Here is a 17,150-nt window from a genome sequence, read left to right as displayed (position 1 = left end):
TAAACTGCGTAAAGCCATATAGTCACATTATTGGTTATACAATTATTTCAGTTCAGTCTTTAGGATATGAAAATGTTTGTTGACTTTACAAATACTTTTATTTCTATTATATAGGCATAAACTTTAAAGTTTAAAGTCTTGGGAAAGTTGGTGTAAGCAAGGTTTAATCATCAGATTAAGGAAGAGTTCCTGTAGGAACTGAATGACAACTGTAATGATTGAACAAGACTTCCTTAACAAATGTATGGACAGTGACGTTGCCGTGAAACACCATAAGGTGAGGACAGCGTAAACCAAAGACGCCCTGTGTAGCTATTGTTCTCTACTTTCTTGTTTCCAACAGTAAGTTCTGCCATATATACAATAATGTGTGCAGTGCCGTCACTGTCAGTCCTCGGGGTAATGTATGATTCAACAATAGAGAGATATGACCCAAGAAAGGGGAAGGAAGACATTTTTCCTGAATAATATATGGAATTCTCTGGAATATTCACATTTGGGGAGTTGCAAAGACACTTTAAAAATAGTATTATTAGTAGTCATCACTTGCTGCCAAGGCGGTGGAGGCAGACACTGAAATGTGACCCTGGCACTGAAAGTACTTTTGAAATCCCAGTTGCATAGCAACACATCTCCATCTGCAGTGAAGCTTTTCTCCAGCAGAGAAACAACTGTCATATCTGCTTCACATGCAGCTTTGTATATAATTAAACTTTTTTTTCCTCCCAAGTAAAAACAAGAACACATAAACACCACTCAGTCTGAGGAGTGCAGGTCTGTGTTTCCACAGTTTATTGAAGATTGTGTCATCCTGTCTGCTCGGCAGGTCTGTTTTTCATTTCATCATCCTGGTGAAAGTTGAAAAGAAATATTGAAATAAAGTGAAAAGGTCTCATACAGGGGTCTCTGTGGATTACGCTGTCATGGGTGACATTGTAAATGAGGCAGGAGTGGAAGGGGGCGGACAGGGGTCTGGAGAGGTGAAGGTCTGCATGAAAGAGACAACGGATGGAAGTCAAAGAGAGGAAAACAGAAAATATGTATGTGTGTGAAGGAGTGATTGTAACAGGTTAGATTTGGTGGGAAAAATGGCTTGGCCAAAGCGGAGCATAACACAGCTGTGACTTTTAAGATGACAGATTAACATAAATAATAATAATTAACAACAATAATAATAAAACATTTTAAAAACTGTGAGGTTCGTTTGAGGATCAGGAAAATAGACCTGACAGACTGCCCAGAGAGAGGCTGTGGCTCTGTGTGAAAAGACAAGATGACACAGATTTACATAATGTTGCTGCTGCACATGTTTGTGACAGTGGTAATTTGTGCAGTCAGAATGATGGATGGGTTCATGGTACTGTAGGTGTAGCTTGAAATCTGAGTTCTGCTTCTATTCTGCACACACTCTACGGACCATGATATTCAGACAGCAGCCCATCAGTAGAGAGAGTAGGCAGCAGGTAAAAGACAGACTTTACCTAGTTTGGTGAGTGTTAGGCAGGTGAAAAGGTATGGCTGCCAAGAATAAACAAACTGAAGGTGGTTGGTTTAAGCACCAGTGGTCAGCCATCAAATGTAGGCTTCAAATGTAAATAGATAAGGAGAGGTGATGTCAGAGTGACTGATGGGTGTGATGGTTTAAGTTTCACATTGGGAATCGAGTTTGAGCTCCTTTTGTGTATTTTCATTTCAACAGGTATTCTCCTCTATAGTTGCTTTGTCTCATGACTAAACCCTCGACACTGGATTATTGTTGAGAAGAAGGTGAAGAAGGAGAAAAAGAGTTTTAAAAATACTTTATTGACAGTTGATGTAAAACTGTAAACCCCCAGCTACATCAGAATGTAGTGTTCCTTATGAGCTTACTGTTGTTCGGTGTTAATGATCCAGTGGAAACCAAACTCCAGCCTCAGTATGGCTGTCACACTCTGCCACCTCAGGATCAAATAACAATTTTCCACACACCAAGTTACATTATCCAGAATAAAAGGTAATAGAAGAACAAGTAAAAGGAGAAGAGTAAAAAAAATAGATTACATACTGATTTTTGGTAGAAAGAGTTGGTCAATCAATAACTAACACTGGGAAAACGTGCCTTCTTTTCTAAAATGGCTGCTCCAATCAGTGCTGTCCAGATCTACGCCTGTTGCATAAATTCTAACATGAGGGAAATTGTTTTAATGCATATGTTCTATAATAGTTTCCATAATTTAAGAGGAAATCCTACAGAAGTTCCCTCGTTAATCCTGGAAACACTGAATGAATACCAGATGGGATAATGTGATGGTATTTCAATCTCTAGCAAAAAGCTCACCGTTGACTGAGATGAAGGAAATTGGTACTTATATGTAATAAAAACTAATTTATTATTGCAAAGAAATGTGAATGTTGCTTTAAAGATTTAATGATTTCTTTACTCCCCGACAAAATTCAAAAGCCCAGAAACATAGTGATTTAAAGGTGTCTGGATTGTTCACAGAATATCAGGGAAAGCCATGAAAATATGTGAGCAATGAGCCTCAGGGGATTTCAATCAGTGGATCATACAATTCAAAATCCACTCTCTGTTTATGTTTGACCATAAAAGTTTTTATGGTAAGATTTTTCCTTCACTTCTGTTCCCATAAAATACCTGGATATAAAAAAGCACATGTGATTCTCATCTCTCACGCAGTCACATGTATGTAAGTCCAAAAAGGCCGCTTTTACAGTTTGACATGTTTATATGACTTAGTGGTGGCACAACATTTACAACAAGTAGAGGGGAAGGCAAATAAGTAAAAATATGTTTTTCTATTCTAATGAAAGATGTATTTTCTTTCATTAACTCATTTATTTGTACTTGTATTTTTTTAATTACTTTTTAACATGTTTCACAAAATAAGCCAAAAGGTGTGACTGCAGAATCAGTTAAAGTTAATATTGAATAATAGTAATGATTATCCAAAACGACTATGCAATGTTAAACTGTGCATGTGTGAGAATACTGAGACTCTGCTTCACATACATTGTTCTCACACCAAGTACAGTTAATGATCCTTTAAGTCTGTGCTTTGTTCTCGATGTCATAGCTGAGAGCACAGTGTGTTTTGTCTTAACCCACGTTGACAACTTTCCTCCTCAGTAACCATCAGTTTGCAAACTATGCCTGGCTGATCCTGCACTTTAACAGAGTACAGTACAGTACACTTGTACTTCTGTAGGTGAACATTTTTTCATGTAATGGTGACAAACTGCACGTGTCACTCACTCCACTGAGGGTGTCTTTGAGTTTAGTTTATTGTGTTTTAGAAGAAGCTTTGAAAACAAAAATAACAATAATACTCTTTGTGTTGTTTAAGAGGTTTGAATATATCCTTTCTGCTGCTTTGTGGCAAACATTGTTAGTATGCAAGTTGGGTTTCTCTCTTTGGCAGTCCAGTGCATCTACATCCATGGTTTCCTTGCAAAGAATTTGGAGGAGTAACATTCATGGTGGAGGGGAAAAGAGAAAAATGACACTTCACATCACCTGATAAAAACATGGCTCAAATCTGCAACTAATGTTAATTTTTTTTATATAGTTACTTAAAGTATGAAGCTAGTTGCAAACTATGGCTGCACCAGAAGAAGAAGCCAATCTGATATTTGCATATTGATGAAATGCTGTTCAACTTAGAAAATTGACATAATTTTCTGGAAACATATTTTACCAAAAAAAGCTTTACAATGTTATACTGTCGGTGGAGTGAGTAGTAAACTAAACACTACCTAAAAAAAAAAAAATCAGGATAGCTTTCCCGAGATACTAAGTGAGAGGCCGGATGGAGAGATGCACAATCAGCTAACTTGGATTAAATTGCATCATAATTCCACTCGCCTTCTGAACCCAGTGTGACAGCAGCCTTAGATTTCCATTTACATTATTGCTGAGGGCTGTCTTTTTGGGAGGTGAGAGGGCAGGAAAGGGCTGCACACTTGGCTGGAGAACATATAGTCTGTCTATTTATATGTGGAGCAGCAGAAAAGTATGACTCGACAGCAAACATTCAAAGCAAACAAGTTGTTTGCATTAGACCATCTATCTATATCTATCTATCTATCTATCTAGCTATCTATCTATCTATCTATCTATCTATCTATCTATCTATCTATCTATCTATCTATCTATCTATCTATCTATCTATTTATCTCGTCCGTTTCTTGCAAATCCAAGAATAGTATATTAGTATATTGGTGACCTCTTGTGGGGAAATTTCAAATCTACTCTGATGTAACGATTCGGGGCAGATTATTACTATTATTTTGACCGGATTCAATCAGACGCAATTATAATTTATTATTTAATTCAGGATTTTAATGCAATTACGGTATGGGAATGACTCCTTTGACTTATATATCATGAAGATACCATATACAAAACATACAAAATAAACAACAGTAACGGTAAAAAGTCAAATTGCTATTTAAATAATGCACGAAATCTGAAAACAATATATATATATTGTATTAAAATATATGTTTTGAATAACAATAATAATAAAAGACTGGACCGAGAGTGTCACCAGTAAAGGTGAACTTCTGCTTACTTCAGTCTTTAGGGGGCAGCAACGGTCTGTGAGCCGCGCGAAAGAGTAACCGGAAACGCCGGATATGGTACCAACTATGCATGCTTAAACTTTGAGTCCCATGGCGGGTAGTCAAGTAACAACAATGGTTGTCTTGCCTTAAAATTTTATTAGATCGAATATTTTTCTTTTACTATTCTCAAAACAAACTGCAGCTCAAGATGGTTGAAGGTCCAGGATGTACATTAAACGGAGAGAAAATCCGCTCCAGAGTTCAGAAAGGACAGAAAGTGAAGGAGATAAGAGGCAGTTTGGTCACGTCCAAAGTAAGATAAGTCATGTTTTTTTTCATTGAAGTGTCATTATTACAGCTCTGTGTAAATCTGTAACAAGAATCAGGGGTTCACACTGCATTTGGAAACAATAATGAGTATTTTTATGATTTGACATTATAACATCTATTAGGTTACTGTGGCTTAAAGGCTCACTGTAAACACAAAGTGACATTGGAATGTGAACATAACCAGCACCCAGAACATATGATCCATTTAAATAATACAGTAAAACAAACACACATTCAAAACAGTATCTACTGTTAAAAATATACAATCATGTCCTTTTGTTTTTATGCATATCCTCAAAACATATGTTCCTGTCTTGTTTGTGCTTGTTTAAACCATTAATTGCTACTGTAACAGCATTCCATGTCTCTTTTTTTTCCACAGAAAAGCAGTTCTGAAGGACATGTGTTCCATACGTTTCATGGTTGTCTCTACTCTGGTGTACAAACTTTGGGGAAAGAGCTCTTCATGTACTTTGGTCCAAAAGCATTGAGGTAATGAAAAGTGCTTTTGTCACCCTCTACCTACTGTCTCAGGTCTTAAGTCAAGGTCTCTGTCCCATTAACTGGCTTTTGGTTTTCTCCTGAGACTGAGCAGTGTTCTTTCAGTACACAGACCCTGACACTTATGTACCACAGGATTCAGTGACCCCTTCATATTGTGTGACATCAAAAGAACTTTCATATAGAAACTTTATTTTCTGCACTTTCCTTGTTGAGAAATCCAACAGCCGGACTTGTTAAAACCCAATTGAACTCAAGTAAAAATAAATCATAGTGACGGAGCTGATGTTGGAAACTTGTTTTGAATGAACTCCAAGTCTTTAATTGTTGTGCAGTTGAACAGTTGTTGCAGCCATACCTCACTTTGTGGATGCAAAAGAAACTGAACGATTAAATGGTTAAGGTCAGATTGACCCCTAAAACTACCGTATATGTGACAGATCTGACCCTAAAATACACAAAACGAACAAACTAAGAACATTTTCAGCTCCCGAAAATTCAAAAATCAATGAAAGTTCTTTAAATGTGGCAAAAAGCATTCTTAAGATTTACTAATATAAAACTAATATAGTAGCTAAAAACAGCTTAAAGGTAACCACAGTGATGGTTAAACTAAGAATTGCTGCAAATGTTTCAAAGTGAATTTTTAAACTCAAAATAAATAATTATGTATTCATAAGGGATCATTTTTCTCTCCCTCCAATTCAAGGCATTTAAGTTATGTTTGGAAAAATAAAGCCTATTATTTTTGATATATAGAATTATCATTACCTGTGGTGCCACATACATTTATATTAACTTAAATAGCATTATTATTATCCTACCGACTTCATTTCACACTGTTATGTGTGTTGTTTGCTGTCAGGGAGTCGTAATGAAAACAGCTGGAAATTCATATATATGTTAAAGGACTAAATAATTCATTATTCATGTGGATGAAATGATTTATTACTATGGCGGCTGTAGCTTAGAAATGAATTGTGAATTCTTTACAGCATGGTCGACTCTGGTCGTGATGGTTGTGACTGTGGTGTCTGTGGTGTCTGTCCAGTTGATCCTGAGCACATGTTTGTGCTGGTGTCTCCACCAGTGGGAGATTTTCTTTTTATGTCAGTTTGATGTGTGGCTATGGTTCCTCTGCTTTTCTTTATCTCTGTCTGTCTCCACCTGCACTTCTGTCGTCCTCTCTTGTTCTCCAAATCTATTTCTTTTTGCATCTGTGTGTCTCTGTCCCTTCCTTATTCCCCCTTCTTTGTATACCTTTATTTCTCTCCCTCTTTTTTTATTCTGTCTACCTCTCTCTCTTTCTCTCATTGTCTCCCTGCCAAGGTCTTTGTCTGTTTTATTCATTCTCTCTCTCGAGCTCACTTTTTTTCCCTTATCAGTCCAATTGTCTCCGTCTTAATTGTCTTTGTCTCACTGTTGGTACACCTTTGTTTTGATGTGTCTTTCTCTAACTCAGACCCTCTCTCCTTTTGTCCCTCTGTCTCTCTTTCTCTCTTGTTGTCTGAGGTGATGTCTTTCTCACGTTCTCCTTTATTTAAAAACTGTAAATCACTAAGAACAAATGTGTGATTTGTACATAAACACAAATGCTAGAAATGCACCGAAATGAAGATGATTCTTGGCCGCAACTGAAAACCGAAAATGATGAACACAAGGCTGAAAACCAAAACACTGAAATTACCAATTACTGTATTACTAACATTGTACTAACCTATAGTAATGATAATGATAATTAGTAATGATTTTTATAATGCAGATCAATTCCAGTCGCGGTGAAATGCATAGGATCCAAATAGATCTCACCGTACCAGCTGTGGTTTTTGCTTGCATCATCACATCCTGAGTTAGCTGCGTTGTTTCGGTGGTGGAACTCTTTTGGACGAAAACCAAATTTTCGGCCAAAATTCTTTGGTTGCTGCATATTCCGTGCATCCCTACAAAATTCTGCATTTGAATTGCAGTGATAACAATGATGGCTGATATCATAGTATTGATTTCAGTTGGTAAAATTTGACCATCTCTGTCTGACACTGTCTTATCAAGATTGGTTGTCTTCCTTTGTCCTTAACTTTTTGTCTTGTGCTTCTCCTCTCTCCTCTCCATACTGCTCATGTGTTCACCTGAGATGTTCTGAAGTTCTTGCCGACTGTTTAAAAGTGACTGCTCAGCCTGCACAGTCTCACTTCTGCTGCAGCGGCATCATTCCTGAAAAGTGCTGCTGTGACATAAACAATGACAACCACGTGTGTAGATGAAATTTTTAGATATCTGATCCATTTAAATATCGATCGTGGACCAATACAAATGTCACTGTGATCTGTCTGCAGCTCCTGCCTCAGGTTTCCTGCAGAAGTAAATAAAACTACAGAAATCGATTCATCAATGTAGCACTTAGTTCTCATTTAGACATAAAGCAAAGCTACACTGTATTCAGGGGCAGTATCACAGTTTCGGTTTCCTAACAAATGGTACCACAGGAAGGAACATTAGATTATTTTCTCCTTTTCAATGTGGAAACACAAACAACGTTCTGAAATGAACCAAAGAACTGGAAATTAAATACTAAGGATCATGAAGGCAGAATGTACAGTATAGGTATATTTATATATGAATTTATATGATGCTTCAATCAATATGTGGATTTACAAAATACTCACATCATAAACATGTATACTTATAGCTTAACTTATATTTATATGTTATATTTCTACATTTGTATTTTTTTTATTTATTGTTTTTTTATATACATTGTTGAAGATCCTCGATCTTTGTGCGTTGCTCTTTCTTCAAATCCTGTGAGTATGTCAGGGTTGTGTTCAACTGAAAAGGACCAGGTTTTTGAGGATACTGAGTGGGGAAATTGTGAGTAGATTGAAATTAGAATATAATTTTATTTAATTACGTAACATTTTTGGAACATTGTTGTTTGGTGATTTAAAAAAAAAAAGTAAATAAACACTGGTTCTGTGAAAAAGTGACACTGAACAAGTCATAGTACAATAAAGTTTGAGATATACCATGTAAATATTTTTTTATTATTTTTTGCTACGTCAAACCCACAGGTAGAGTGTGCAAGAGAATCCTCAGACAGCTCACACGGAGTCTCTACACTGCAAGACTGAAGTGACATTTTCTATTAATTCAGCAGAGGCTCCAGCCATTAGCCCACCTATTTGCCCTTTTGTTGATTTATGTAATATGGACTGAAACACTCTATCCTTAAAGTAAATTTGTTCCTCTTCCCCCCTCCCTCAGAGTCCACTTTGGTATGAATGGATCAATGCGTATAAACCCCGCTGAGAGGAAGGATAGGACAGGCCCTGCACCGGTGCTGGAAATACACCTGACTAACGACACTGTGTGCTTCTTTGACAGCACTGTGGAAATAAGGTAACGGGGACACCAGCTTGCCTGGATAGATTGAGGTGACACAAGTTCACCTTGGGGGTATGAGTCTCATACCGAGAGTATGTCCTACATTTCGGGGCTATCTGAAGACGGAGTCTGCTGTTGCATGAAAAACACAGCCTTATTGGCTCGACATTTGTCCTTTTCATTGACTGTGAGGTTCCTGCTTCACTTCTGCAGCAGCCAGACGGACATTTATTTTTTTACTGTCTAGAAATTTCACCTAAGCTGCTCTTTGTCATCACGAACAAAAACACAGACACCCCCCCCCAAAAGAAGAAAGAAACTATTATATGGTGTGTGACCACAGGGGCACCTGTGACCTTGTGGCACACATGCCTTAACAGCAACCATCCATTTTGATGTAACTTTCCACAGGTTGACTGAGGAGTGTGAGAAAAGGGTGAAGACTATGGAGGGACTGGATGTGTGTTCCTCAAAGTTCAGCTTCTCCCAGTCGAAGGAGGCGATGCAGCGTCAGAGGAGCAGGATGCTGTGCGACGTACTCCTGGACCAGACAGTGATGCCAGGTGTTGGCAACATCATTAAAAACGAGGCCCTGTTTGATTCTGGCCTCCACCCAGCCGTGAAGGTACGGGAGGAGACGATGTATGATGATGCGAGTAACATTACTCCTCAGTAATGCATTGCAATGAGAAGGAGGCTGAAATAGGAGGGAAAACAAATAAACACAGAAATGGGTTTTTACCTGGTGATTTTAAACTCTAATGGCAGCCCACTGTGGCGTTGTCGTCGTTTTGTGAACTGCTATTTTAAAGCCTCATGTTGCGCAGTTTGAAAAGAGACAGAAAGATCACATTTGGTTGGAAGAGAGACACAGAGAAAAAATGTCCAAAACGTAAATATTTACTTACGGTCTGGGACCACTTTGTTGTCCATTTACTCACATTTTATTACTCGGAGCAACATCATGTCTTTTTAAATATGCCCTCTTGTCAAATAAAGCGCCTATCTCGTTATTCCCTATTATTTTTTCATTGCATAAATTACGTTCTGCCTTACATTTACCAGAGACGCCGTTGCCAGTGCAGAAGATGGTTTATCTGGAGTCCTGGAAATAACTGTTTTGTTCATTTTTTAAATTCTAAATTACACTGATAAAGAACCTACTTGCTGCAAATATGCAACTCTTTTTTTCCCTTCTGGTTCTTCCAAAACCTCAGCTTTACATCCTTTTGGAAAATACCAGATGGTTTTCAGAAAATAGCACCCTTGATCAAAACTTCAATCTGGGACTTTTGCCCCCTCCTCCTGTCTTCCAGGTCATCAACAACCTGTCCAAATGCTTCTCCTCCCAAAAGTGCTACAAGTGTTGATTTTTACAGCCGCTTCAGTCTGAGTCAGATCCTCACTGCCTGAGCTGTTGGTCTTGACAATAGAGCACCTGTCTGATGTATCGCTGTATCATTCTAAATTCACTTATTTTCCTTTGCGTCTGGCTTGTTTATTGGTCATAAGCTGTTGTTATTGATCTGTTGGCTGTGACATTACCCAGTTCTTGGAAACCTTGAAATGTTGTTTTTAAGGTATGAACATTTTTTACTTTGCTGTTAAAATGTGCAAAACAAATGCAAATAAGCCAAAAAGATTACAATAGGCAATTACAAAATGCAAACTTTGAATGTGATCTCAGAGTTAACAAATGTTTTGCTAAAATGTACTTTATATGTTGCTATATACCTAATGTTTTCCAATGTAAAAACAGTAAACCACTGTGTAGCTCTTTGAGGAGCAGGGGGCTAGACAGTTTTGAGCCACTTGGTCAATGCACCACAGTCCTGTTGTTCCGAGAATTGGAACCAGCAACCCTCCAATTACACGCCAAATCCTTTAACCACTTGGCCCTGGGCTGCCACGACTCACTTTATGTGTTGATAGGCTGGTGGTTCTCAAACTACAGCCTCCTGCACTGTTAGAAAGCTGCTTCTCAATTTAAAACTAATTTCACTTGTGTTTTAAAAAAAGCCTCAGATACATGAGATTTATTCTCTCTGGCTGTGAACAGTAAGACTCTGTTTGCTGTCTCATTTTCAGGTTCAGCGGCTGACAGACCTGCAGATCCACCACTTGGTGAAAATGACACGTGATTTCACCCTGCTGTTCTATAAGGTGAGACATTTCATGCTGTGTTGAAACTTTTCTCTTCAACTTACTGCAGACATTTCATTTCATCTGTTTATTTACTTTTTGCCCAAAGCAGAGAGAATTCAAGTATCACTTTAGACAAAACATCAAATATAAACCCCGAACAGGAGTAAAAGCAAATATTCCCTTTCTCCCACCAAATAAGTCTAGTACGAAAAAGCAAAATGTTTTTTTTCCCTAATCTTTCTATTCACTCGTGTCTGCCCTTGTTGTCTCTATCAGTGTCGAAAATCTGGCTCTGCTCTCTACAAACACTACAAAGTCTACAAGCGGGCCCAATGCGGCCAGTGCTCTCATGTTATCACAGTCTGTCGTCTTGGAGACAACGGCAGGATGACTTACTTCTGCGAGCGCTGTCAGAAAGCCGATCCCAGCAGGGTGGACGTCAGGTAAAAGTTCTCGTACGCAATTATTACATTGTTATACTTGTGTTGAAAAGTTCCAGGATGTTTTTAATGAAGGGTTGTGTTGATGTCCAATGTGTGCAATGGTATTTATTTTGTTATATTTAATGTTATCTCACACTAAATGTTTTTAGTAGGAATCAAATGCGTTTTGTCACAGGGCTGGCAGTTTTTGTTTGGAGCCTGAGACTCGGCTCAGTTTGAATGTGCTTGCTACGCTTATGCATTGATATTAATTCTGTTTAGCTAGCTAGCTAATCCTAATCTTAATACATCAAAAAGTACATAAAAAGCAAAAATAATTTATCTTGTAAAGTGCCCTCACATTAACCCAAAGGTTATCGATTAAAGTGGCGATCAAGTCGTGATCTGCACAAGGACTTAGCTATGAAAAAGCTAATCCTGTACTAATTATTAGTGTGTGACTCTGTATTTAAACAAAATTAAATAAAATGAACAGTTCCTTTAAAAGTGAGAATTAAACAACAGAAAACCTATGTTTTAACTTATGAAGAGTTGAGAAAACAGTATTGGTAGAAATCCTCCTTTTTCAAGTTTAAATGCAAGTTTAAATCATCACTACAACTTTTCCATAGGCAATTCACCATTTAATTTTATAAAGACTATACAAAATATATTATAAAACCAAGTAAAGAAATGACTTCATTACCTGTTTATGACAGACAATATGTAATGGCATTTTTTTAGTGAAAAGTCTAGTATTTATAATATTTGACTTATTTCATACAGTTCTGCAATTGTGTCGAAACACCCGTTGGTACCAGTATGGATAACAAAAAGTTGGTATCGTGACTACACTAGTATCTTAACATTGTCCTCACTAATTGTAACACAGCTTTACCACGTACCTCACAAATAGTTCTTTATGTTGTGTCAAAGTTGATGTGCTTATCTTTTAATAGGCTTAAAGAATGTTTGATTCAGACTTGTGAAAGAAGTGACAGCCCCGCTGTGTCTGTTAGTCTGATACTGTGGTAATGAAGTCTGGGATCTTTTTCTTATGGCACCATTTGTTAGCAACGCCGTGCAGCTCAATGTCATTTCCCCAAAACTCTTTGGAGAAAGTTCCAAAGCCTTTGCAGAAAAAAAGGGTTCCGATTTGTAGAGGCCATGTTTGCAGGCAGATGGGCTTGGCAGGAAGTAAGGAGTGTTATAGACGGGGGGCTGGGGGTAGGGGGCTGTATTAATCCATATGTAATGCTGTGTTTGCCAGACAGGGCACCGACTCAACACCTCCTGGGTTGTGTTTAAGCAAAGCTTTGCGAGGGGTTAGAGCCCCAAAACCCTTACAGCACATTACTGGACTGATTAATGCATTCTGTGAAGAAAGTTTGCTGAAAGCCGCGTTCCCTCTTTACGACTGTTGAAAGCGCAGATTTGTGGAGCTTCACGTCAGAGAACTGAACACAGAGCTGGGAGCACACATATAGATATACGCACCCAGATCCTCAAACAGTTTGGGCTTTTCTTTTTATCTTTGCCTGTGCTTTCTCTATGTTCTGATAATCCTTGATGAATAATTTCCTTTATTTATTTTTTTCAACAATATTTTGGGGCGTTTTGCTGTTCCCTGGATCTGTTCCATACAGTGCAGTTTGTAACACGGAGAGTGAAGAGACGTTGAAATACATTGTAGACCTGACAATAGGTAAACTAGTCGTAACCATTTCTTTGAAGATGATTCTTACAGACAATCATCTGTGTCTCCTTTCTCACAACTTCATCTCTAACTTTCCACCATATCTCTCCAGGAAATGTCTAAATCATTTCACTGAGCTTTATAACTCTGTTCTTAAACTGTTCTGTAAATACTTTTTACTATCTAGGAACTAATATAGTGCACCTACACCTATAACTACAATTACAAATAGAGAAATTGTATGTGTTCCATTTTACTGTAAACATGTTATATTTTTGTCTATTTGTTTAGGGTAAAACTAAAAGCCAACTCCAGGAAACCTGTTTGCTCTGGATTTGGTGGAAAATGTGTTTCCTGTTAATGTCATCAAAAAAAGTGTATTTGAAGCATTTTTTCAGCCCATAGAAAAATATTTCATATTGGGTGTTGATGGTTTGAATTTTGGATTTTCTGCTTTGAAGTGCTTGAAAATTGCAACTGTATTTTTTGATAACAAATGGCTGCCTCCACGATGATGATGCCTGGCCCCCGTGCACCTCTCTGTTTGTATGTGACTGTGGAGAAAAAGTGTAATTTAGCAGTAGTTTTTAGGTGCTGAAAAAGCTTGAATATAGATCTAAAAAAGTGCTGGGAAAGAGCTTGGAGTTGACCTGGAAAACACACGTGAACCTTGCATTCAAAATATTTGGTCTGTGCATGTGTGGTTTTAAAAAGATCGACAGCATAGTGTGAACACAATGGAAAAAAACATCTCTGAGTGCATGTTTCCTTCAATGAAGGCTGTTTTCAGTCACACAGATGTATTTTTGTCACTTTGGTTTTCTTTATCTAGTCGGCTCCCTGTCAGAAACAGCCTGATTGACTGGGTCTACAATAAGAGGAGCAGTGATAATGTGGCTAAGAAGGAGGAAGAGGACTGGGCCTGTCATCTCTGCACGCTCATCAACCAGCCTGCAGCAACAGCCTGTGATGCCTGCCTTACACCCAGACCTGAGGGTGAGTAAAATATTGTGACTTCGCTGTCACTGAATTTAATGGGGCGACAGAATGTCCTTGTAAGCAAGAGATGTAACACGAGTAACTACAGTTTTTTACTGTTTAGCTGACTGATCCCACATTAAAAGCTTGCCATCGATGCTCAAGCACTTCAGGAAAAAGGCACCAAGCTGTCGCAGAGACATTTGCAGACAAGCCAGCTGAGTCCTCCATGTTTGTGCTTGTATGTTGCTGCAAAAGTAATGAGCATGTCTGTCAACTGGCCATCTTTTCGCTATCTGTCTGCGGATACATCATGCAGGCTTTGAGTGAAAATTTCAATGTTTAAAAATACTTGCAAATTGCGTCCTCATGTATTTTTGTTGACAAATAGCTGTCAGCCGTTTTTCTTTTTTTTTTTCACTTTTGAGATGCTGAAGATTGCAGGGGTTTTCTTGAAAGCTGCTCAGTCTGGGGTTTTATCCGCACGTCTGTGGAACTGAAAAATTTGATTTGGGAAATGTAAATTCAGCAAATGCAGGATGGTTTAAAGGATGATGGCTAATAACTGTAGTGAGAAAAAACAGCAAAAGGATGGGAAAGAGATCTGCAAAACTGTAAAATGCCAAAATGGCTTAAATTTCTCTCTCTCTCTCTCTCTCTCTCTTTTGTTGCTGCAAAAAAATAATTGGCTACAGGTTAGCCAAAATAATGAGGAAAAAGAACTGACCTTTTAGGCTATTTTCAAATACCTATAGAAAAACCACTTAAAAGCCAGGTGTTAACTATGGATATTATTAAATAATGCGTTAATTAGTCTATTGAGGGGCTTAAATGCTAAAAAGGTACTTGAATTCAACCTGGAGAAAAGGTGAATGGCTCTTGAATATAATAGCATTAAATGTGGCCAAATGACTAAAAGTTAGCGCAGTAATTTTTAACAAATGTTTTAATTATTTTTTACTGAGCCTTTCTTGAAATGACACAAGTTTAAGTAAAGTGTTTAAATATCTTTGTTAATTATTCTTTTTAATGCAAAAATGAATAATTGGCCTCAAGAGAAAGTCTTTTCAGATTAGCATTTCCACACTTATATTAGGTGACCACGGTGCGGCTGCACTTAAACAGCAGGGGGTAAAGCACTTTTTGTTCAAGAGTAAATTAATGGTTTTTGAGATACTGTAGGTTCAGTTTTCTTAAGTCGTTTACATAAATATATATATATATATTTTTATTGAATGGAGTTACATTTCATTGACTTTTTGCACCACAGTATCATCAGCACGGCAGTGCAGCAGTCTTCTATCTTTGTAGTTTAACCCACTTTGTATAAAGCAGACTCTCTTCTGGAATAAGCTGCAGCTCAGGGCCATTCAGGAGGTTTTTCTTTCTCTCTGGCTTTTGTCTCTACAGTCCACAAAGACGACACCAGCATCGAGGCGTCACCTTTTACCACCCATTTGATTAAGTACCCCTGCAACACCTTCCAGAAACCACAAGAGGAGCTCAAAGTCAACTGGAAGTCTGCATTTGGGACTTCCACCCTTGTTTTCTCTGATTTGAGCAGAAAGCCGAAGCCGGTGAACTCCCCGCTCTCCCCGGCCAGCAGTCATTTGAATTCCTCGGCGGCAGAGCAGGGTTTACATAAATACAACATCTGCCAGGGGAAAACAAGGCCCAATTATGCCTCTGGTGGCTGGCGAAAGCAAAGTGCGGAGTTCTCCGATGGGGAGTCACTGCCCTCCTGCAGTCACTCGTCCAAGAAAATGAGAATTGATCACAGTCCCTTTCCTGGTAACAATGCTGAAAATGGAACCCCCAACTCTAGGTAAGCGAATCCCACGTTTTGCTGTTTGGGAAATAACTTTATGATAAGTGAAGTTGTTTTTGCAACTTCAGGGAGATAAGGATACAGTCGCGTTCCAGACTGGAATTTCTAATGCGGCATTGTTATCAGAGCTCAGATTGATGTGAAGTCTGGGGGTCAACATGCAAACACACTCACGCACACATCACACACAGTTGAGGAGTGGCCGTTTTGTTCACTAATAAGGGGTTGATGTGACAGGTATACCTGCTGGTTGTTTTTTTTTTTATTATTATTTTTGGATGTATTTCCAGTTAATAAGAGTCTTTCATCACTTTTGTCAGCGTGCACAAAATAGGAACGACAAGCGGCGGTTCCTCCATCTCGCCTACTCCCAGCGTCCCCTGCTGCACATCCCACTGTCGGCCTGCTGTCCTCAGAGTGGTCCACAAGGACGGGGAGAATAAGGGACGACAGTTCTACAGCTGCTCGCTTCCCAGAGAGACCAAATGCACCTTCTTTGAGGTGAAAATGACAAAAAAAACGTGGTTCCACCTGGAAAATAAATAGTTCAGAATCTTCCTAACAACTTTAGTTGATGGAATATACTGAGAAAGAAATATCAGAAAATAAATTGATTTTTTTTCCAATTATTTTCTCATCTGCAAGAATTGTTAAAATAAAAAACTTTTCGAGCCCTATTTTGGAAGCTTATCTTTTTCATTATATTCTAAATGATCCAAAAAAAAGTGTTTAAACTGGCTAGGGAGAAATGCAGTGAAACCTTTATTTCTTTCTGTGTTGCAGTGGGCAGACACACACTTCCCCTTTTGCCACCACGGGAAACGCTGTTTAATGAGGACTGTGCTGAAAATAGGACCAAACAACGGTCGGAACTTCTACACCTGCAGCTTTCAAAAGGGTAAACAGTGTGACTTTTTCCAGTGGGCAGAGAACGGACCAGGGGTGTCCATCCTGCCCGGCTGTTAACATCCTTTTTTTTTTTTTTTAAACCACACTACATGCCGATCCTATAGAGTCTTTTGATTAAAGCAGAAACAGTTTAAGAGACTTGTTATATCTTGTTTGTGAAAAAACTAACCATTTTATAAGCTTTTTAAATAATTCTGAATGATATTTTTATGAAAAATAATATTTAATAAAGTGTCTGATTGCATTTAATTCGCCTAATTAATATTTTTAAAAATTGTAAAATTCAATTAAATTATATTTATTTCAATGGAAATGTGATTTAAATTCAATGCAACTTTTAAAAAACAAAAACCACAACCGTAGAAAATTCAAAAGCATTTCAAACTGAACCTTGTCA

General features: G+C 38.1%; 1 protein-coding gene across 1 annotated transcript; it reads left to right on the top strand.

Annotated features, from left to right (window-relative positions):
* Positions 1 to 4,539: 4,539 nt before the first annotated feature.
* neil3 (nei-like DNA glycosylase 3) lies at positions 4,540 to 16,997 on the top strand. The gene is made up of 10 exons (XM_008326609.3): positions 4,540 to 4,876; positions 5,276 to 5,385; positions 8,656 to 8,790; positions 9,187 to 9,400; positions 10,864 to 10,938; positions 11,197 to 11,363; positions 13,871 to 14,034; positions 15,427 to 15,841; positions 16,165 to 16,345; positions 16,628 to 16,997. The coding sequence occupies exons 1-10, from the start codon at positions 4,772 to 4,774 to the stop codon at positions 16,808 to 16,810; spliced, it is 1,749 nt and encodes a 582-aa protein (XP_008324831.1). The 5' UTR covers positions 4,540 to 4,771; the 3' UTR covers positions 16,811 to 16,997.
* The last annotated feature ends 153 nt before the right edge of the window (positions 16,998 to 17,150 follow it).

The sequence above is a fragment of the Cynoglossus semilaevis genome, chromosome 15 (assembly GCF_000523025.1).
Source record: "Cynoglossus semilaevis isolate Cse_v1.0 chromosome 15, Cse_v1.0, whole genome shotgun sequence".
NCBI classification, from domain to species: domain Eukaryota; kingdom Metazoa; phylum Chordata; class Actinopteri; order Pleuronectiformes; family Cynoglossidae; genus Cynoglossus; species Cynoglossus semilaevis.
This window is presented reverse-complemented; position numbering and strand designations above follow the sequence as displayed.

What these genes read in the sequence shown, in the direction of transcription:
- neil3 (XM_008326609.3), top strand. Translation starts at nt 4,772, where the DNA reads ATGGTTGAAGGTCCAGGATGTACATTAAACGGAGAGAAAATCCGCTCC. An exon ending in GCAGTTTGGTCACGTCCAAA is followed by an intron (nt 4,877 to 5,275) that starts GTAAGATAAGTC and finishes TTTTTTCCACAG; the next exon opens with AAAAGCAGTTCTGAAGGACA. An exon ending in CCCAGCAGGGTGGACGTCAG is followed by an intron (nt 11,364 to 13,870) that starts GTAAAAGTTCTC and finishes TTCTTTATCTAG; the next exon opens with TCGGCTCCCTGTCAGAAACA.